Genomic DNA, 17,726 nt, shown 5'->3' with positions numbered 1-17,726 from the left:
ATTTTTATTTTTTTAAATTTCTCTTCTTCCCCCCCCCCCCAGCATTCATATTCACAACCTTTCCAGTTACCTGCCTAGATGGTCCCGCAACTTCTCCAATCCTAACTCCATCCTTCCACATCCTACTTCAGTTACACACCAGTACCACAAGCATGCCTCAGAACCTGCCGATCCTTAGAAGGCTGGAACCTCCAAGACTCGGAACTTTGACATTTTGCTCTCCAACCGCAGATCCCTCATTCTGGCTTTGCTGCCTTCCCTAGCCAGCCTTGAAATCATTGTTTGCACTCTTCCTCTCTAGGAGGATCTGTTGTTACCCCAGAATCCTTTGCTGACATGCTGACATTTTTGATCTGCAAAGTCTCCTTTTGGGTCGCCCTCCGCTCATACCCTGCCATTTCCCTGCTCCTGATCCCAAGATGGCTGAATTTCACTACAGAACTAATTGTTCCTTCTCTTCTTCCTTACCTGGCTCCTCTTCCTTTTCACAATAAGAATATTCCCCAAGGGTATATATGTACTCATTTTCTCTTCTGTCCACACTATATCCCTTGATAATCTCATTCACAAGAATTGTTCTGACCACCACTCACTAGGATGATAAGGCATAGCTGGAGAGCCCTAAGGGATGACTCCAAAAGTCCTCTACCTCCCCCCCCCCCCACTTTTTATTGATGAGTAAACTGAGGTTTGAAAGGACTTGTCCAGTGTGAAGAAAGTGGAATTTGATCACAGGCTTTTGACTTCAGGCTCAATGCTCTCTATCTTGTGTCATACAGTGCCCTTGGATTAAAAAACCTTATCTCTGCAGAACTTTCTGGATATCTACATCTACTTCTTTTTCTTCTAGCCTCTCTATTATACTTTTTCTTATACTATGAGTTCCTTCAGGATAGCGTCTCTCCTTCTTTCCCTCCCTCTTTCTCTTCCTCTCCTCTCTTTCCCTTTCTCTTTCTGTCTCTATTTCTGTCTCTGTTCTCTGTTTTTCTGTCTCAGTCTCTCCCTCCCTCCCTCTCTCTTTCCCTTCCCTCCTTCCTTCCCTTTCTCCCCATCTCTTTCTCCCTCCCTCTCTCCATCCTTCCCTCTCTCCCTCTTGCCTTCCCTCTTTCTCTCCCTCCTTCCTTCTCTCCCCTTCTCTCCTTTCTATCCCCCTCCCTTTCTCCCTTTCTAAACCCTTTCTCCCTCCCCTCTCTCTCCTTCCCCTTCCTTCCCCTCCTTTACTCCCTCCATCCCTTTCTCCCTTCTTCTTTTCCTCCATTTTCTCCCTCCCCTCTCTCTCCCTCCCCTCCTTCCTTCCCCTCCTCCTTTACTCCCTCCATCCATTTCTCCCTTCTTCTTTTCCTCCCTTTCTCCCTCCCTTTATTCCTCCCTCCCTCCTTCTCTGTCTCTCCCTCCTTCCTCCTTCTGTTTTTCATTTCCCCCATCTCTCTCTAAACTTAGGTCATCTCTCTCTAAACTTAGGTCCTCCTGATGCCGAGGCTCAGGTGAAAGGACTAGCCCAAGGCCAGCCAAGCAGTACCCACCTTCTCAAAGCGGGACTGGATGAGATTGGCCTTGTCAATGAGTCTCTGCTTGAAGTCGTTGAGGCATTCATCTTTCAGGCGTAATGCCTGCCATCGAGTCAACTTCTCGCCAGGAGGGAGCTGAACCAGGAAGGGTGCCAAGTAATCCAGGTCAGCCTCCACTTGGCGCATGTGCTCCTCCTGGGCCTGCCGTTCCTGGAGGAGACAGAGAAGGGGAGACACATTCATCCAGTGCTGCTGGGTTCCACCCAGTAAGACTCGAGCCTCGGGAAAGGGGGGACACTCTTTGGCTGGGATGGGAATCCAGGTCTCCTGTGGCCCGAAGGACTAAGAACTGTCCTTTCCTCAACTGATTCAGAGTATAAAGCAGCCCTGAAACTTAGATGCTGAAACTAGAAGGGACTTAGAACTGTAGGATTTAGGACACAGGGAACCTCCTACATGGAAAACTGCATTATATCTAGCTCATTCCCCTACCCCACTCACTTAAAAGAGTTACTCTGGGTAGCTTGTCTACTGTCACCAAAACAGCACTTTGTATTCTGGGAGAATAGGGCCAGCGTTAATTAACTGCTACATTTGAACCCATGTTTTCTGACTCCTATTTGAGTACTGTATTGTGTTTTTAATAAGCTTGTTTTATAGATGGAAAAACTGAAGAGCAGACACATGAAAGTGATTTGTACATGATTGCTCAGAGAGTTGGGGTCACAGCTGGGACTAGAATTCAGTTCTTATATACAGTTTAGCAGGCTTTGTCGCTATTTAGTTCGACAGAACCAGATAAGTCTATGGATCTATGTTCCTCAGTGATTTCTTGTACACGTGTCCTAATTAGCCAACCCCAAGGGCTACTTAGCCTATCTGGGGGAAATCAAAGTTCCAAAAGATTTTGTTTTAGAACATGACAATCTAACCTAACTCCTCCCTCATGAATTTGCAGAACTCAGGGCTAGTGAGGGCAGCCCTATCCTGAGGACCTGAATGGACATCACCAATGGCGGGCTCAAAATAGAGAAAGGCAAAGAGCTTAATAGGATTTCAGTCAATTAAATGATATTCTGTCATCCCAAGCAGTATTAAGGATGTTTATGTAGGCTGACAACCCAATTGTTTTTTTTCAGTCACAGACAACATTTCCTCTAGTACCCAGCTTCTTTTTTCTTTTCTTTTCTTCCTTCTTCTTTCCTTCCTTCCTTCCCTTCCTTCCTTCCTTCCTTTCCTTCCTTCCTTCCTTCCTTCCTTCCTTCCTTCCTTCCCTTCCTTCCTTCCTTTCCTTCCTTCCTTCCTTCCTTTCCTTCCTTCCTTCCTTCCTTCCCTTCCTTCCTTCCTTTTCTTCCTTCCTTCCTTCCTTTCCTTCCTTCCTTCCTTCCTTCCTTCCTTCCTTTCCTTCCTTCCTTCCTTCCTTCCTCCCTCCCTCCCTCCTTCCCTCCCTCCATTCCTTCCTTCCTTCCTTCCTTCCTTCCTTCCTTCCTTCCTTCCTTCCTTCCTTCCTTCCTTCCTTCCTTCCTTTTTCCTGAGGCAATTGGGGTTAAGTGACTTGCCCAGGGTCACACATCTAGGAAGCATTAAGTATCTGAGGCCAGATTTGAACTCAGGTCCTCCTGACTTCAGGGGTGATGCTCTAACCACTTTGCTACCTAGCTGCTTTCCGAGCTTCTTAAAATGTGGTTCACAACCCCCTGTGGGGTCTTGTAACTGAATGTGGGAGTCATGAAATCATGATCTATTATCACTAAATGATTCACATACCAATTTTATATGCCTACATTTCTTAGGTAAAAAGGGATCGTGAGTAGAAAAAGTTTAATAAGCCCTGTTCTGCTTGACCTGTTGGGTCTTGACTTAAACCGGATCCCTATGTCCCCGAAGGACAAAGATATCATCGGAGAAGAATCTGCTTTCACCTTGGGACAGGTGGTACTGTGGAAAGAGTACTGGCTTTATAGCAAGAGGTCCTAGGTCTCTAATGCTAATTACTTTGTGAAAAGTCATTTAACATCCTTGTGTCTCCCTTTCTTCAACTGTAAAAACAAGCTAGAGCCTGGATTTTCTTTTGATCATAGAAGTATGACTGTTTGATATTCAGGCATAACCATGGCTAGATGCATAGATCTTGAGGATATTTGGAAAGAAAGACTGAAACACTCTTTTGAATGAGTGAGGGACCGATGAAGGTGACTTCCCAGTTCCACAGGGGGTGGCGAAGGCTTTCCTAGCCACCCTCTTGCCATTTACCATAGCTTCACGTTGCTCTTTGCTCTTCTCATTTCTCTTGGTGTCATAGATGGAGACGGTGAGATTGTGAGTATCTTCCTCTTCCTCTCGGACCTTCAGAATCTCTAGGACCTTTTTGGAAACACAAAGCCTGCTGAGACATTTGGATCTATGATGGCTTCTCTGTTTGCCTAGGCTTGTTAGGAGATGGAGGGAAAACCACAGCTGGGCACCATGTCACAACCTCCCTCAGGGCCCTTTGTTGTAAAGGAAGCTCAATATTATTGGAGGTGGCTTTCTTTGTCATTGCTAAGGTTGCTGTGGTCTGTGGCTCTGACTCACCATCCATGATAACCCTAACCCTAATTCTAGCGCTTCTCATTGTAGAGATGAGAGATAGACTGCTCACCCTTCAGCTGCCAGTATATGCAGAAAGATAAAAAATTGTGGAGAGTCTATTACCCATTGACAACTCTCCCACAGTACCACCAGGCAATTCTATGTGGAAACAACTCTTTATGAATCATCCGTATTAGTGATTTCCATGAAAAGTACCAATTATTCTGTGTAGGGTAGGGAGTGACTAAATCAGCAAAAATATATCTGGCAATGTATGGGAAACTGCCTAAGTAATCTCCCTACCTCTTTGCTGAGAGGAGGCAGGTAGGTTTCTTGGGCTGTTCTCTGGGGCCATGTTGGTTCAGTGAACTCAAAAGTAAGTGAAGTAATTTTTTTTGATAATTAGCTATTTCAGTTAATCCTGAAAAATTCCCAGGAGAGGTCACTGGGGTGTGATTTAGAAGTACAGTTTAGCAGGAAAAAGGGGGAAAGTTGGTTCAAATACATGAACTGGGTTTGGTTAGAGAAGAGACAGAGAATTGAGTAGGTGGGGCCATGAAGTTAGCTTTTTGAATGATACAAGCTGTTGATGTGCCAAGAAACAGAGAAAAATGGATAGACCTGATGGACAGCTGGAGAGATGATAAGGTGTCTTGGTGAAACACTGGAAGGAGAGTCAGAAGTCCTGGATTCTAATCTTAGCCTTGCCACTACTTTCTGGGTCAAATTGAGCAAATCATTAAATTTCTTCTGGTCTCACTTTCCTCATCAATAACATAAATGGGTTGGTTGTACTACATGACTTCAGAGCTCCTTATGTTCTCTTCCAGGTGTAAGTTCTATGGTAAACAGCTCTGTCAAGCTGTCTCAGAGGTTCTTTTGAGCACATTATCCTTTGTGTTAAAATTTCTATTAAATTCTTAACCTAAAGTCCATGGAGAGATTTCAGAGTCTGTGAACTTGGAGGAACTTCCATTAGCAACAAAACCAAAAGGTTCCTTAGACATTCCCCAAGGGTCTACAACTCTGCCTCACTGGTTCTCTTCCAAAAAAATGAAGGATGAACAACAATGACATATTCTAATTCTAAAATCCTGAGGTTCTTTAAATATGTACCTTAGGGTCTATGAGTCCCCATGACATGTCTCCCCTTCCCAGATAGGTAGACCGTTACCTCCATTTCAGATTCCCAGACTTGGTGTTTAGACAGCCTCTCTTCATTCTTTAAGTCCATCATCATCTCATATTGGAATAACAGCTTCTTGGTGTGTTCCCGAGGTTCAACCTGGAATCCCAGTGAAGATAATAAGGGAGATTCCAAGATTCTAGCTCTGATCCTCCTAGGATATGCTCTAAGTCACTGACTCTCTGCATCCTAATGTCTTTCTGTCCCTTGCCCATCCTCACTGCTGAGGTCATAGATGACTAATAGTAACACCATCAGTAGGACATGCCTGGGATGAATTTGAGGCAATGCCACTGTATTGTCATCATTTATTCCCTCACTAGGTTCTGATACTGAAATGCATGCCCATTAGGGTGGATGGAGGTCACTTGCTGGGTTAAAATTAAGTTGAGTGACATCTAAGGTATAGTCCTTGAACTCTTCGGGAAAAGGAGCTGGACAAGAGATTGAGGAACTATGAATGTTTTATTTCATCGTTGTGATTTTGAAGGGCTTTAAAGACTCTGTAGGAAAAAAATAAAAGAACATACCACTCCTCTTCTCCCTCAAAAAAGAGAGAATGAAGTGACCAGGTCTGAACATCAGAATTCTGTTTATACTTAAGAGCTAGCACAGACAGAATCACTAGAGAAGGAAAATATGGTCTGCTTACCTACATGCCCACCTGCCTGTCTACTGTCTTTCTGTTTGCCTGTCTTCTGTCTACCTGCCTATCAGACTGCCTGTTTCCCTACCTCATAGGAAATACACATTTCTGGAGTCATGATGATCTTATTCCCTTTGTTGTCCACTTCATTCCTTTTTAAGAATTCCCGTGTTGAGACAGTGATGTAATCATCCCTGCAGTGGTACCGAAGTTGAATCCGCTCATCCGAGACCACAAATATACGCTCAGCCACATCATCATCTGCCATCTTTTCAGGGTTTCGGTTGAATCGCTCTGTGATTTTCTAGGGGAAGAAATTGGAGTGTGGGAAATCATGGAAAGGATCATAGCCAGAGCAATTATCACTGATTTCTCTGCATCCCTTCAGTAGGTTTGGAGTGATGCTTGGAGGATGAGAACTGGGGTTCCTTTAGTAGGGGAGTCAAATTTTAATCAGCCATTTTAAAAAGTCTCATTTCTTTTATTCTTCCTTGACTTTTTCTCATCCCCATTTTTTCTTTCTTCTCTTAATTTATCAAAGGTGGAGAGAAGAAATTTATAATGTCAAGGTAGAAACCAATTAAAAAAGGAAATGCAGATTACTCCAGTATTTTTGCCAAGAAATTTCCAAATGGGGTCACAATGAGTTGTTCACAATAGAACAACAGCAAAAGTACCAGAAGTGAAGGAGAGATGGCTGGATCATTGTGGCAGGTGGTAGTAGAATTCTAATCCTTGTCCAGATCACAGTAGACTTTTCAATCTATCCACTTCAAATGTTGATGTAAGTGCTTGACAAGGTGAAGTGCCAGAAATCATATTTTAATTGGCACTTAATAATAATAATGATTACCTCCCTGTTCCTAGAGCTATTGTGAAGATAAAAAAGATATTTTAAAGCATTTTGAAAACCTTAAGGTGCTATATAAATTATAGCTACTACTACTATTATTAATAATATTGACAATGACATTCACTGTCATATCTATAGCACCTTATAAAGCACCTTCATCACAATAGTCTAATGTGCCCATTTTCCAAGGATCATCCAAGAAAAAAACATCAAGTCACTTAGCTATGGTAGACCATGAAACAAAGAAAAAATATAAAATAGCATGTGGTCCTCTTTGGCTTCTGTAATGATAGGAGTAAAGCAGCAGAAAAGGAAGTGGAGCATAAGCACAATTTTTAGACTATATTAATGTGAGCTTAACTATTATTCAATTTCAATCATGTCTAACTCTTTATGACTCCATTTGGGGTTTTCTTAGTAAAAGTACTAGAATGGCTTGCCATTTTCTTCTTCAGCTTGTTTTTACAGATGGGTAAACTGAGGCAGGCAGGGTTAAGTCAGGCCTACAGGCCTACAGCTCGTACCAACATGGGCCGAGGGTTTGTCTCTGCAGTGCTGAGGCTAAATTTCTTGGACCGGGGACCATAATCAATATGTCGGTAGGTAAGGAAATCTGCCCTCCCCTCATAATATTCGGTCATTGATCGGGGGGTCTCAGTTCTCTTCACGAGGCCATCCACTCTGGCTTGATGGTAGAATTCCATTGTACGCTCTGTTTCAGGTATCATGGTCTTGTAGGTGTGCACTAAAAGGCAGAAAGGAGAGATGAGAGAGTCATGTCAGAGCCTTCTTGCTCAGATGATGTTCACTTTCCCCTAGGACCTTCACTTGAGAGACTTTATGCTATAAGCCAGGTGGACCTAAGGAGACCTGAGTGAACTCCTTTCACTTCTATACCACAAAATAGGACTGTGGGAAATAGTTCTGGTGCACACCTGGGGTTGTTTGAGGAAGGGTCTTGTAGATAATCCCAAACTGGAGAAATCCTGAGTTCAGAAGATTGAGTACTGGTTATCCAGAGCAGTGGTTCTCAAACTTTTGTTCTCAGTATCTTTACACTATTAAAATTATTGAGGATCTGTCCAAAGAGTTTTTGTTTATGTGGGTAATGTATCAAGTAGATATTTATCATATTAGAAATAAAACTAATTTTGTATTTGTAAATATTCTGAAAGGGTTTTGGAGACCCCCAGGATTCTCTTTGAAAACCACTGTTCTAGAGGGAGAAGGTTCCACAGAGAAGGAAGGGGATTGCTAACATGGCACCCCAGAGTGGATGACTAGAGCCATGTCTTGATGGCCATGAAAGTTATACCTTGTAACCTCATCTTGCCATTGCTTGGAGTTTCATAGCTACAGTCAGTGACAAGAAGATTTTTGTTTAGCATCCTCCAAAGACTATTTGTCTTTCAGATAGAATCTAGTGGAATAGTCTAATGGAGTATTTGAGTGCTTTATGTGTTTCTGCATTGGTTCTGTATTGATTCTCTGTCCTTTCTATATCATACATTTTTTATAGAGTGAAATATAGGCTGCCCTATCTCTAATATGCCAATCTTTAATGCTTGTATGGGAGATGGGGACTACAAATGTTATCCATATTTGGAGATACTTAGACATGAGTTAGATCTTGGATATATTTAGAGATTGTCCTAGGGAACTCTGGGTGAGGCCAATGTACCAAAGTAATGTAACAGGGATACAACAATCCCCCGAGTCCCACTGGATAAGGTCCCAGGATCTGGCTCGTGGGTCAGAGAAATGAGCACCTATTTCTCAGGTCATCATAGAGATTTTTGAAGCTATGTATGACAAGACTACCGAATAGACAAAATCTTTCTTAGCTGCTCAAAGTACAAAAGATCTTGGAGTTTTAGTAGACAAGAAAGTTCAAAATTAATAAGCAGTGGCAAGAGCCAAAAGAGTTAATGAGATAGCAAGTTGCAGCAAAATCTTATTTTGTGCTATAGTTAATGTTTATGATATATAATAGAGTATATCTATTAATGATGAGTAGGGAGCTAGATGGTACAGTAGCCAGAATATTGGACTTGGAATCAGAAAAACTCATCTTTATGAGTTCAAATCTGGCTTCATGCACTTACTGGCTATGACCCTAGGCAAGAACGTTTAATCCTGTTTGTCTCAATTTCCCCATTTGTTAAAAAAAAATGAGCTGGAGAAGGAAATGGTAAACCTCTCCAGTATCCTTGTCAAGAAAACCCTAAAATAGGATCATGAAGAGTCAGACATGACTGAAATAACCCAACAACTAGAACAAACTAATGGAGAACATCTGGATGCACATCTCTTCTGTCTTGGTTTAACTACATTTAGAATACCATTTACAATTCTGGAAAATGAATTTTAGGAAGGATATTAACAATCTGGATCATATTTAAAGGAAACCCACTAGAATGATAAGAAAGGATTCCTTGTCATGTAAGGAACTAAAAAAAACTAAAAAGACTTGTCGTGAACATGGGATTTTAGAGTTGGAAAAGACCAAAGTGAGCATCTACTTCAATGAATGAAGAAAGTGAGATCTAGAGAAAAGAATAGAATTGCACAAATTCATGAAGGTTGGTCAAGGAAGCAGAGGTGGGTTTGGTAAGCAGGTTATTGAAATCTAAACCCTAAGCTTTTTCCACTGCACTATGCTTTGGGATGGTTAGTTGTAGAAGAGAAATCTTAGAGGAGGCTCTTTTTGCTATCTTCTTTTACCTGAAGAATGCCATTCGGAAGAGGGATTACATTAGATTTTTGTCTGGCTATCCCTAAAGAGCAGATGTAGCACCAATGTGTAGAAGATACCAAGAGGCAGATATAAAGAAGAATTTCTAATAATGAAGACAGTTTAACAATGGAATGGGCCACTTCAAACAAAACAAAACAAACAATGAGCTCTCTGTCACTGCAAGTATTCAGACAAAGGGCTGATGTTTCTGTTCATCTCTCCCACCAGGATATTCTAGAAGGGATTCCTGAATGGGGTGAAGTTTGCATTAAATGACCCCAGAAGTACTTGGTCTCTCTGAGATTCCATGATTCTAGGTTTCCACCTCCTTTGCTCATCACTTGAATCCATAAAAACTCATCCCTGAGTGAGTGAGCCCTCTTCCTTCCTCCATGCTTCACTACTGGCTTTCTGCACTTTTTTTTTTTTTTACCAGCCAGACACCTTCCACTTTCTTCCCCATTCAGTTCATCCTCATGTAATGTCTTCCCCCATCAGAATGTAAATTCTCAGAGAGCAGGGACAGTATTTCTGCTTGTATTTGTATTCTCAGCACTTAGCACTGTGCCTCCCACATAGTGATTGCTTAATGAATGCTTGTTAATGTGGCTTAGCTCCATAATGTTTATATTTGCCCCACCCTACTCTGGGTCCAAATCTTAGGATATGTTCTTGGTGGACATTGGCCAAGTACTTGAGATGTTGGGGGGGATGGAGAGTGGGGGGGAAGTGTTCTTTGATCAGCAAAATGATGAGCAGCAAAGGCACAAAATTTGGGGTTGGGAGACCTGGATTTGAATCTTAGCTGTGCCAGTTAATATTTGTATGACTGGACATCTCTGTAAGCCTCAGTTTACCCATTCATAATAATATAAGAATTGGAATGGATGATAACTAAGGTTCCTTCCATCCTAAAAATCTTATAAATATTTCATCTTTTTTTTTTTTTTATCTGTGCTTCTTTCATTTTTCCGATCTGCTAACTTTGCTCTTGGATCCTTAGTTAGGGGCATTTTAAAGAAATGGGATGACCTTTGAGGACTTTAAAGACCTTGAGCTTCTAAGGCTTTTGATATGGTTAAGAAGAGCTTTGTACCTCTCAGGGCCAGGAAATGCCCAGGCTTGAAGTATTCAGTGGTCCAATTCGAGATCTTATCCATCTGTCTCATCTCTAACGTGTCTTCCCTGTTCTTGTACCATTCTCTCACTTCCACGGGCTTAAGACCTGACCAGAGAGGATAATAGATAGGTGACATATGATTTAGAAGTGGCACATATATTATTTGATTCTTATAATAATTTTAAGAAGTAGGTATTATTATTGTTATTATTATTTCCATTTTATAGTTAAAGTTATCAAGATTTTGAGAGGTAAAAATACTAGTTTGGATCAGAAAGCTAGTGAATGTCAAAGATGGGATTCAAACTTAGGTCTCTTGATTCTAGATCCAATCCTCTCCTCTTAGTTTTTTGACTGCTCCTTCTTAATCCCAAGATTCTAACCTAGGTCTGCTTCTCTTTTCTCTCCCTGCTTTCTATTTTTCTCATCTGATCAGCTCCCATTGATTTAATTATCATCTCTATATAAACGACTTGAAGATCTGTATATCCAGTCCTAGACTCTCTTCTAAGACCCTGTCCTACTCACAAACTACATTTTGTACTTCTCAGAATGGGGATTGTAGAAGCACATAATTTGTCCAAAATAGAACTTACTCTCCCGCTTCCCAAACTGTTCTTCTTTCAAACTTCCCTATTACTCTTGAGAGTATCAAAATCCTTCCAGTTACCTCCATCTTAGAATCCCTCTCAGTTAACCAACATAGATGATCAATTGTAAAATCTCATCATTATTCTTCAACATCACTTGTATTATCTTTTTGTCTATCTGTCTGCTTACCAACTATCTTCTATGTTCACCTATCTACTATTTACCATTTATTTATCATCTATTTATCTATCAACTATCCACTGTCTGTCTATTCATCTATCTACTATCTATCATCCATCTATGTATGTGTCTATCATCTATCTACCTATCTACTTATTCTATCTATATTCATCTATCTCCTACATACCATTTATCTATCAACTATCCACTATCTGTCATCTATATCCATATATCTACTATCTATCATCTATCTATTCTTCTATCTACTATCTATCATCCATCTATGTATATGTTTCTCATCTATCTACTTACCTATCTACTTAAGTTTTCTTCCCCCATAATTTCCTCTGAGAGCAGGGATGATTTCCTTGCTTTTATTTGTATCCCCAGGGCTTAGCACAGTGTTTGGCACATAGTAAGTACTTAATAAATGCTCGTGGAATTGCTTCCTTGCTTGTTTTTTAGACCGCATCCTAGCATTTCCAGCATCCACAGGCCTTCCAGAGGCTTAGGCAGCCTATCTATCTCATTATCCTTGACCTTGCTTTTCCCTTTGCCGATGGGATTTCCCCTTTGATTTGAAAGAAGTTCCCCTCTCCTCCCTGCCCCCCCCCCATCTCCCCTCCTTACAGTCCACATCCTCATAGATGGTGAGGCGACACACCAGGCCATTGCTATTCAGATATGGAGTCCACTTCTCCAGTTTGGCCTGCTTATACTGGATCACCTTCTTCCCTTGAGGAGAGCGGGTCTCAAAATCTGAGGAGAGTAGAAAGTATCTTAGTGGGAAGTTTGTCAGCCCCATGCCTCTCTTTAACCAGAGTCAAGCTCCCTGAGACAATGAGATTTTAGGAGTTAAGAAACTGAGAAAGGACCCACATGTTAAAACAAACAAACAAACAAAAAAGATCAAGAAAGGTATTTGATGACACCATCTAATTCAGCCAACTAAGAACGCATAGGATGTGCTATCACTTTTATCTTAAAATTCAGAGTCTCTATTTACTTGATTTAATAGTCACCGGCTACCTTTTAGACTTCTGTATCCTTTTGCTAATATAGGAAATGCAGTGAATTCAGTCAAATGACTTATATTCATTATATTATTGATGGCAGCAAGAATGCCTAGTATCTCCTTCTCCTAACTTTTCTCCCCAATACTTTTCCATAATTGGATCTCTATTTAACTGTTGTCAAGTGAAATAAATCCCAACACTGAGATTTTGGTATCCCCAATTTTAAGCTCCCTGGACAGTTAGTTGGCCATCTCATGCCCCTCCCCCTACTCAATAAACTGTGGGAAATATTATTTCTAGGATCAAATATAAAGCCCCTGCTCGGCATTTAATGTTTTTTTTTTCAAATCCGACCCCTTCCTGCCTCTCTTTAGGATACTCATACTTTATTTCCCTTCATGCTCTTTACATCTATTTGCTATTTTTTAAACAAAATCCCTCATCTCCTATTTCCCTGCCCTTTTCACTAGCTTTGCTTGAAATGCACTTCTGCTTCATTTCTTTCTTAGAATCCCTGATTTCCTATAAGTCTTAGTCAAGAATAATTTTTGCAGGAGACCCTTCTGAATTCCTAAGGGTTATCTGGTTTTTATTTTATTTACTTATTTTTAATTTTATTTTATCATTCAACAATACCTGTATATGGACTTTTTATTTTTTAGTAAGCTCCTCGAAGATAGGGACCATGTTTTTGGCACTCTTTGCCTCCCCAGTGCTTATCACAGTTCCAGGCCCATTAGAAAAGCACTTCATTAACATTTGTTGATTGGTTGATTGGATTTCTCTAGGAAGGTTCCAACTTCTGATAAGACAGTTCGGCACCTGCAAAGTTCCCTTCTTCCCAATTCCTTAGGTTTCAGCTGCCTCTGTCTCTCTGGCACTTTGGCACAATCCTACCCATATATGACTAGATTATCTGTGGAGCCACAGGGACCACTGTATGCCCCTTTCTCCTTGACTTCCTATTTAGAAAAGCATCTTTCATTTAGCTTCTGACTTTAGTACAGTGTTATTTGGGTTTCCAGAAAAGTGCCAGAGGGCCTGCTAGTCTTTTTCTAGGTGACACTGGGTCTCCTCCGAACCATTTTCAGTTTCTGGGGAGTATACTTGGAGCAAGTGTATCTCCCATCATTCTCAATGGCAATAACTAAATTATTATTTTTTTATCAATTTCCTCCCAAATTTACTTGGGGCAAGGATATGGCCATCATTCTCAATGACAATAATCAAATTATTTTTTATCAATTTCCTCCCGCTCATACTTGGGGCAAAGATGTGACCATCATTCTCAATGGCAATAACCAAAGACACGACCATCACTCTTAATGGTGATAACCAAATTATTTCCATCAATTTCCTACATGGGAAGTAAAGAGAGGAGAATGAGTACCTTCTGGCGGAACAGTAAACACGGAGGGGAAACTGATTTTAGATTTAAAATATGAGCCCGGAATAGGCCTGAAATCAAGTTAACATCACCCTAGCAATCTTTGAGACTCCTTGTTGGAGTCTTAGGGAACTGAGCTTGTCTGAGGAGGAAAACCCGGGTATTTACCTTTGGGTGATATATAAATAGGTTCCACCCAAGAACAGGGCATATCAAAGTTCTTGTTTTCATCTTCTTTGTCCTATGGAGAAATAAAGTGATTTCAGCCAAGGTTGGGTGGACTTTTTAGGCTTAAAGAACTTAGAGGGTCAAAGGGCTTTGGAGACCCTGGAATACAGCCTGCTTGTCTCGCAGCGGAAGAAACTGAATGCCAGAAAGGTCAAAATAACTTAGGAGCAAAAAATTCAGAGCTAGCAAGGATCTCAGCAATAATCTAATTTAGGGGTTCTTAAATTTGTCGACTTAATTTTTTTGATAATTGTGTTTTGCTAGAATTTTCATTATAATTGTGTATTTTAACGTATCTTAAAACTTGAAAGATAGATGAATAATGGACCTCTTTCTGTGTGATGCTTCAGATCCCAGCAGATCTTTTCTTAGTCAAGGACAGAGATACTCAGAACAAGGTTTAGTCTATTTTTGTCTCTTTGTCTCTGTTTCTTCATCTCTCTTTCTGTCTGACTCTCTGCCACTTCATCTCTTTCTCTGTCTCTCTGTCTCTGTCTCTGTCTTTGTCTCTTTCTGTCTGTCTGTCTCTCTGTGTCTCTGTTTTTCTCTCTCTCTCTCTGTCTCTCTCTCTCTCTGTCTCTCTGTGTTTCTGTCTCTGTCGCTGTCTCTGTCTCTCTCCTGAGAAAGATTCATATGCTTCCATTGGGGTTCTGAGATGCAAAATATTGAGGATCTGATCTAGTCCAATTCCCTTTTTAACAGAAAAGGAAACTGAGTCTCGGAGAGGGCCCGGATTTAGCTCTGGGAGAGTCCGCAGAGGCATCTGGGAGTGAAGCGGTTTGCCCAGCCTCGCACTTCCCCGTGACCTCGCAGCTTGTGCTGCCCCCTCTGTGAGTGTGCAGGAGTGAGTTAGCCCCACAGGTGAGATAAGCGGCAGCTATTTTCTATCGGGGTCCCAGCTGACCACCCGGCCCTCTGTTTCCTCATCTGCAGTACGAGGACTTTGTTATCTACAATCTCTGGAGTCCAGATCTAAGATCTCAAATCCCGTGACCTCTCAGGCCTCCTTTCCCCGTGGCTGCCAGAAGGGATTGGGCCGGAATATCTCTAGCGCTCCCTCCTGCCTGCCCCGAACCCCAGCTCTCGGACCTCCGCTAGTGTGTCTCAGTGCTTCCCGTCACACACAGCCGTTTCCTCCTGATGAAGTGAGACAAGGGCTGGGGGTGGGGGAGGCACCATGTGATTTCAGTGCAGGGGGGCCTTAAGTGCGTTGGGAACCCAGGACTTCCTGACTATGAAGCCGGCTCCATCAGCTCCACCATTGACGTGCCTGACTTCCGAGCGAATTTAACTTAAATGAGGCAAGTTGCTCCCGCTCTCTTCCGAGGCACAGCCGGCGGGACGGCGGGGATGGAGATGACCTTGAGGTCCAGATAGAATGGACCATAAATGGTGACATGTATGACACCTTACAGCCGGCAGGGGGCGACCTCGGCTCCACATTAGGAAGCTGAAGCTGTTTCAGTAGATCTGGGACCGGGAGGGCTCGGAGCAGGAGTCTAAGAGATGGGTCTGCTCCGCCCTAGAGCGCCTCGGAGGCTCGTCCTGGCCCAGAACGCCTCCTGGACACGGCCGGCCGGGGCCTGGCTCCGAGCACTGGTTCCTGTTCCCCTTTAGAAGTCCCCGTGAGACGTTAGCATGGAAGGTCCCGGCGGGGACTTGTGTCTGTGTGTGCTCCCCGGCTGAGCCGGGCACCTGGCGCAGAGCAAACCGATTCTTCTGTCTGTCCCTGCCCTCATCTACCTATCATCTAGCTGTCTGCCTACCTGTCAATCAATTATCTGTCAATCATATATCCATTTATCTATATACCTATCATTTATCTATCAATTATCACCCACCTATCAATTATAATCTATCTACCCATCAATTAGATATCTATATTCCTATCTATCTGCTGCCCATGTCTGTCTGTGTATGTATGTATCCATTTGTGTATGCATCTTTGTTTCTATGTATGCATGTATCTGTCTCTGTATGTCTCTGTATTTATGTATATATCTAGCTGGGTAAGAATATATGCATGTATCTATGTGTCTATGTATGTATGTATCTATCCTCTGTCAGTCTATGTATGTATCCATTTGTCTATGTATGTATCTGTCTACATATGCATGTATCTATGTGTCTATGTATGTAATGTACACATTAATCCATCTCTCTACCTCTCTATGTATCTATCTGTGTGTATGTACCTGTCTATATAGGCATATATTTGTGTCTGTCTGTATATATGTATGTCTCTGTATGGATGTAGCTATCTATTCATTTATCTCTCTACCTAAGTATGTATGTATGTATCTATATACATATGTGTCTATGTATACACCTACCTGTCTATATGTAAATCTGTCTGTCTTGTATGCAAAATTATGAGCAAGTTCTTTATTCCCCGCTCTGTATCTCCATTTTCCTTTAAGTAAAACGACTCCTTCCATCTCTGAGGATCTGCTCTTTCCATCGATAGTTATCTTTAGTATGTTTCTATTCTTGAGGGTTCAGACTTCTCTTGCTTGAACGAACATTTCCTCAGCTTCTTTTCTCCTCTCACTACAGTGAGGATGTTTACAGATAGAACACACCCGTGGGCGCACACACACACACACACAGCACCATGCTTACCAGATTTTCAATATCGTCATCCTCTGCGAGATCTTCTTCTTCCTCTTCTTCCATCAGGGACAAATAAGGCTTTTCAGTCCCAAAAAGCAAGAATTCCCACCTCAGAGGATCTCCCAGGTCAAAGGTGAGATCCTGGGAAGGAAAAAAAAATTCTGAGCTCCAGACAAACTCAAACTGTTAGGACTTCTATTTAAAATGTATTTAAATTGAACATAAAAGGTTATTTAACAGAGGAATAAAAAAAATAAAAAATAAATAAAAAATCTCAATATGTGGGGAAAAGGAAGGGAAGGCAGAAGATTTGGAATTTCAAATAAAATAAAACTAAAAAATAAACATCTGGATAAAATTATATATATATTTCACAATGAATTTAAATTATTCTTGAACATTGCTTAATCTAAACATGGATTTCCTTATAAGACATATTATCTGTGTTTATATCAATATTTATAGCTATTTCTATATTTTTATATCTATACTTATATTCCCCAAAAAGCTTTATAACTCTTTTAAAAGGGTACATTAGAAAATATGGTATCAATATCCTGTAGCCTCAGGGAATAGACAGCTTAGATTAAGCAATGGTCCAAAATAATTAAATATTAGTGAAGACGTTATTGATTTTACTTAGGTATTTATAGTTCTTTAAACCTCACTCTAAATTGGATGCCATCTTTTCAGTATGATAATCATCATTTAGGGGGAGGAGGAAAGCTTAACAATAATGCTTGAATGGTTGTATTAAAGACGATAGTGGACAATTTGCTCTCCCTTTCTCCTTGGGAAAGATCACATGAAAATGAGATAAAATTGCAATTTAAGAGACTTTGGTTTAATAAAGGGAGATTTTCTTAATGGGATGATGTGAGAACAAACTAGAATGGGTGATAAAAGGAGGTTGTGTTATTTCTTTTAATATAAGTTAGATTTACTCTATTCTCCCTATTTACTCTATCCAGGATTTTTTGAGTATGCAGTTTTGCCTGAGAACAGGAGGATAGACTAAGAGATCTTTCTAGGCCTTAAAGTCTAGGCAATGGAAAAGAAATGTCTTATCCCCTCAAAGAATTTCCAGGTT

At 41.2% G+C, this 17,726-nt stretch overlaps 1 protein-coding gene across 3 annotated transcripts in view; it reads right to left on the bottom strand.

Moving 5' to 3' along the window:
- The window catches only part of DRC7 (dynein regulatory complex subunit 7), a 31,926-nt gene that overhangs the window by 2,713 nt on the left and 11,487 nt on the right, over window positions 1-17,726 (bottom strand). For 2 of the 3 annotated variants that reach the window (XM_074285862.1, XM_074285863.1), the window contains 9 exons: window positions 16,646-16,777; window positions 13,964-14,036; window positions 12,023-12,151; window positions 10,598-10,726; window positions 7,289-7,509; window positions 6,000-6,215; window positions 5,254-5,364; window positions 3,762-3,872; window positions 1,524-1,718 (listed from right to left, as the gene is read on the bottom strand). In XM_074285862.1, coding sequence (XP_074141963.1) covers window positions 1,524-1,718; window positions 3,762-3,872; window positions 5,254-5,364; window positions 6,000-6,215; window positions 7,289-7,509; window positions 10,598-10,726; window positions 12,023-12,151; window positions 13,964-14,036; window positions 16,646-16,777 — 1,317 coding nt within the window. The remainder of the gene's footprint in view (window positions 1-1,523; window positions 1,719-3,761; window positions 3,873-5,253; window positions 5,365-5,999; window positions 6,216-7,288; window positions 7,510-10,597; window positions 10,727-12,022; window positions 12,152-13,963; window positions 14,037-16,645; window positions 16,778-17,726) is intronic. The other variant, XM_074285864.1, reaches the window with a different exon arrangement.

This window comes from Sminthopsis crassicaudata, chromosome 2 (assembly GCF_048593235.1).
Source record: "Sminthopsis crassicaudata isolate SCR6 chromosome 2, ASM4859323v1, whole genome shotgun sequence".
In the NCBI taxonomy this organism is placed as follows: Eukaryota; Metazoa; Chordata; class Mammalia; order Dasyuromorphia; family Dasyuridae; genus Sminthopsis; species Sminthopsis crassicaudata.
Note: the sequence above shows the minus strand (reverse complement) of the source record. Positions and strands in the feature narration are given on the sequence as shown.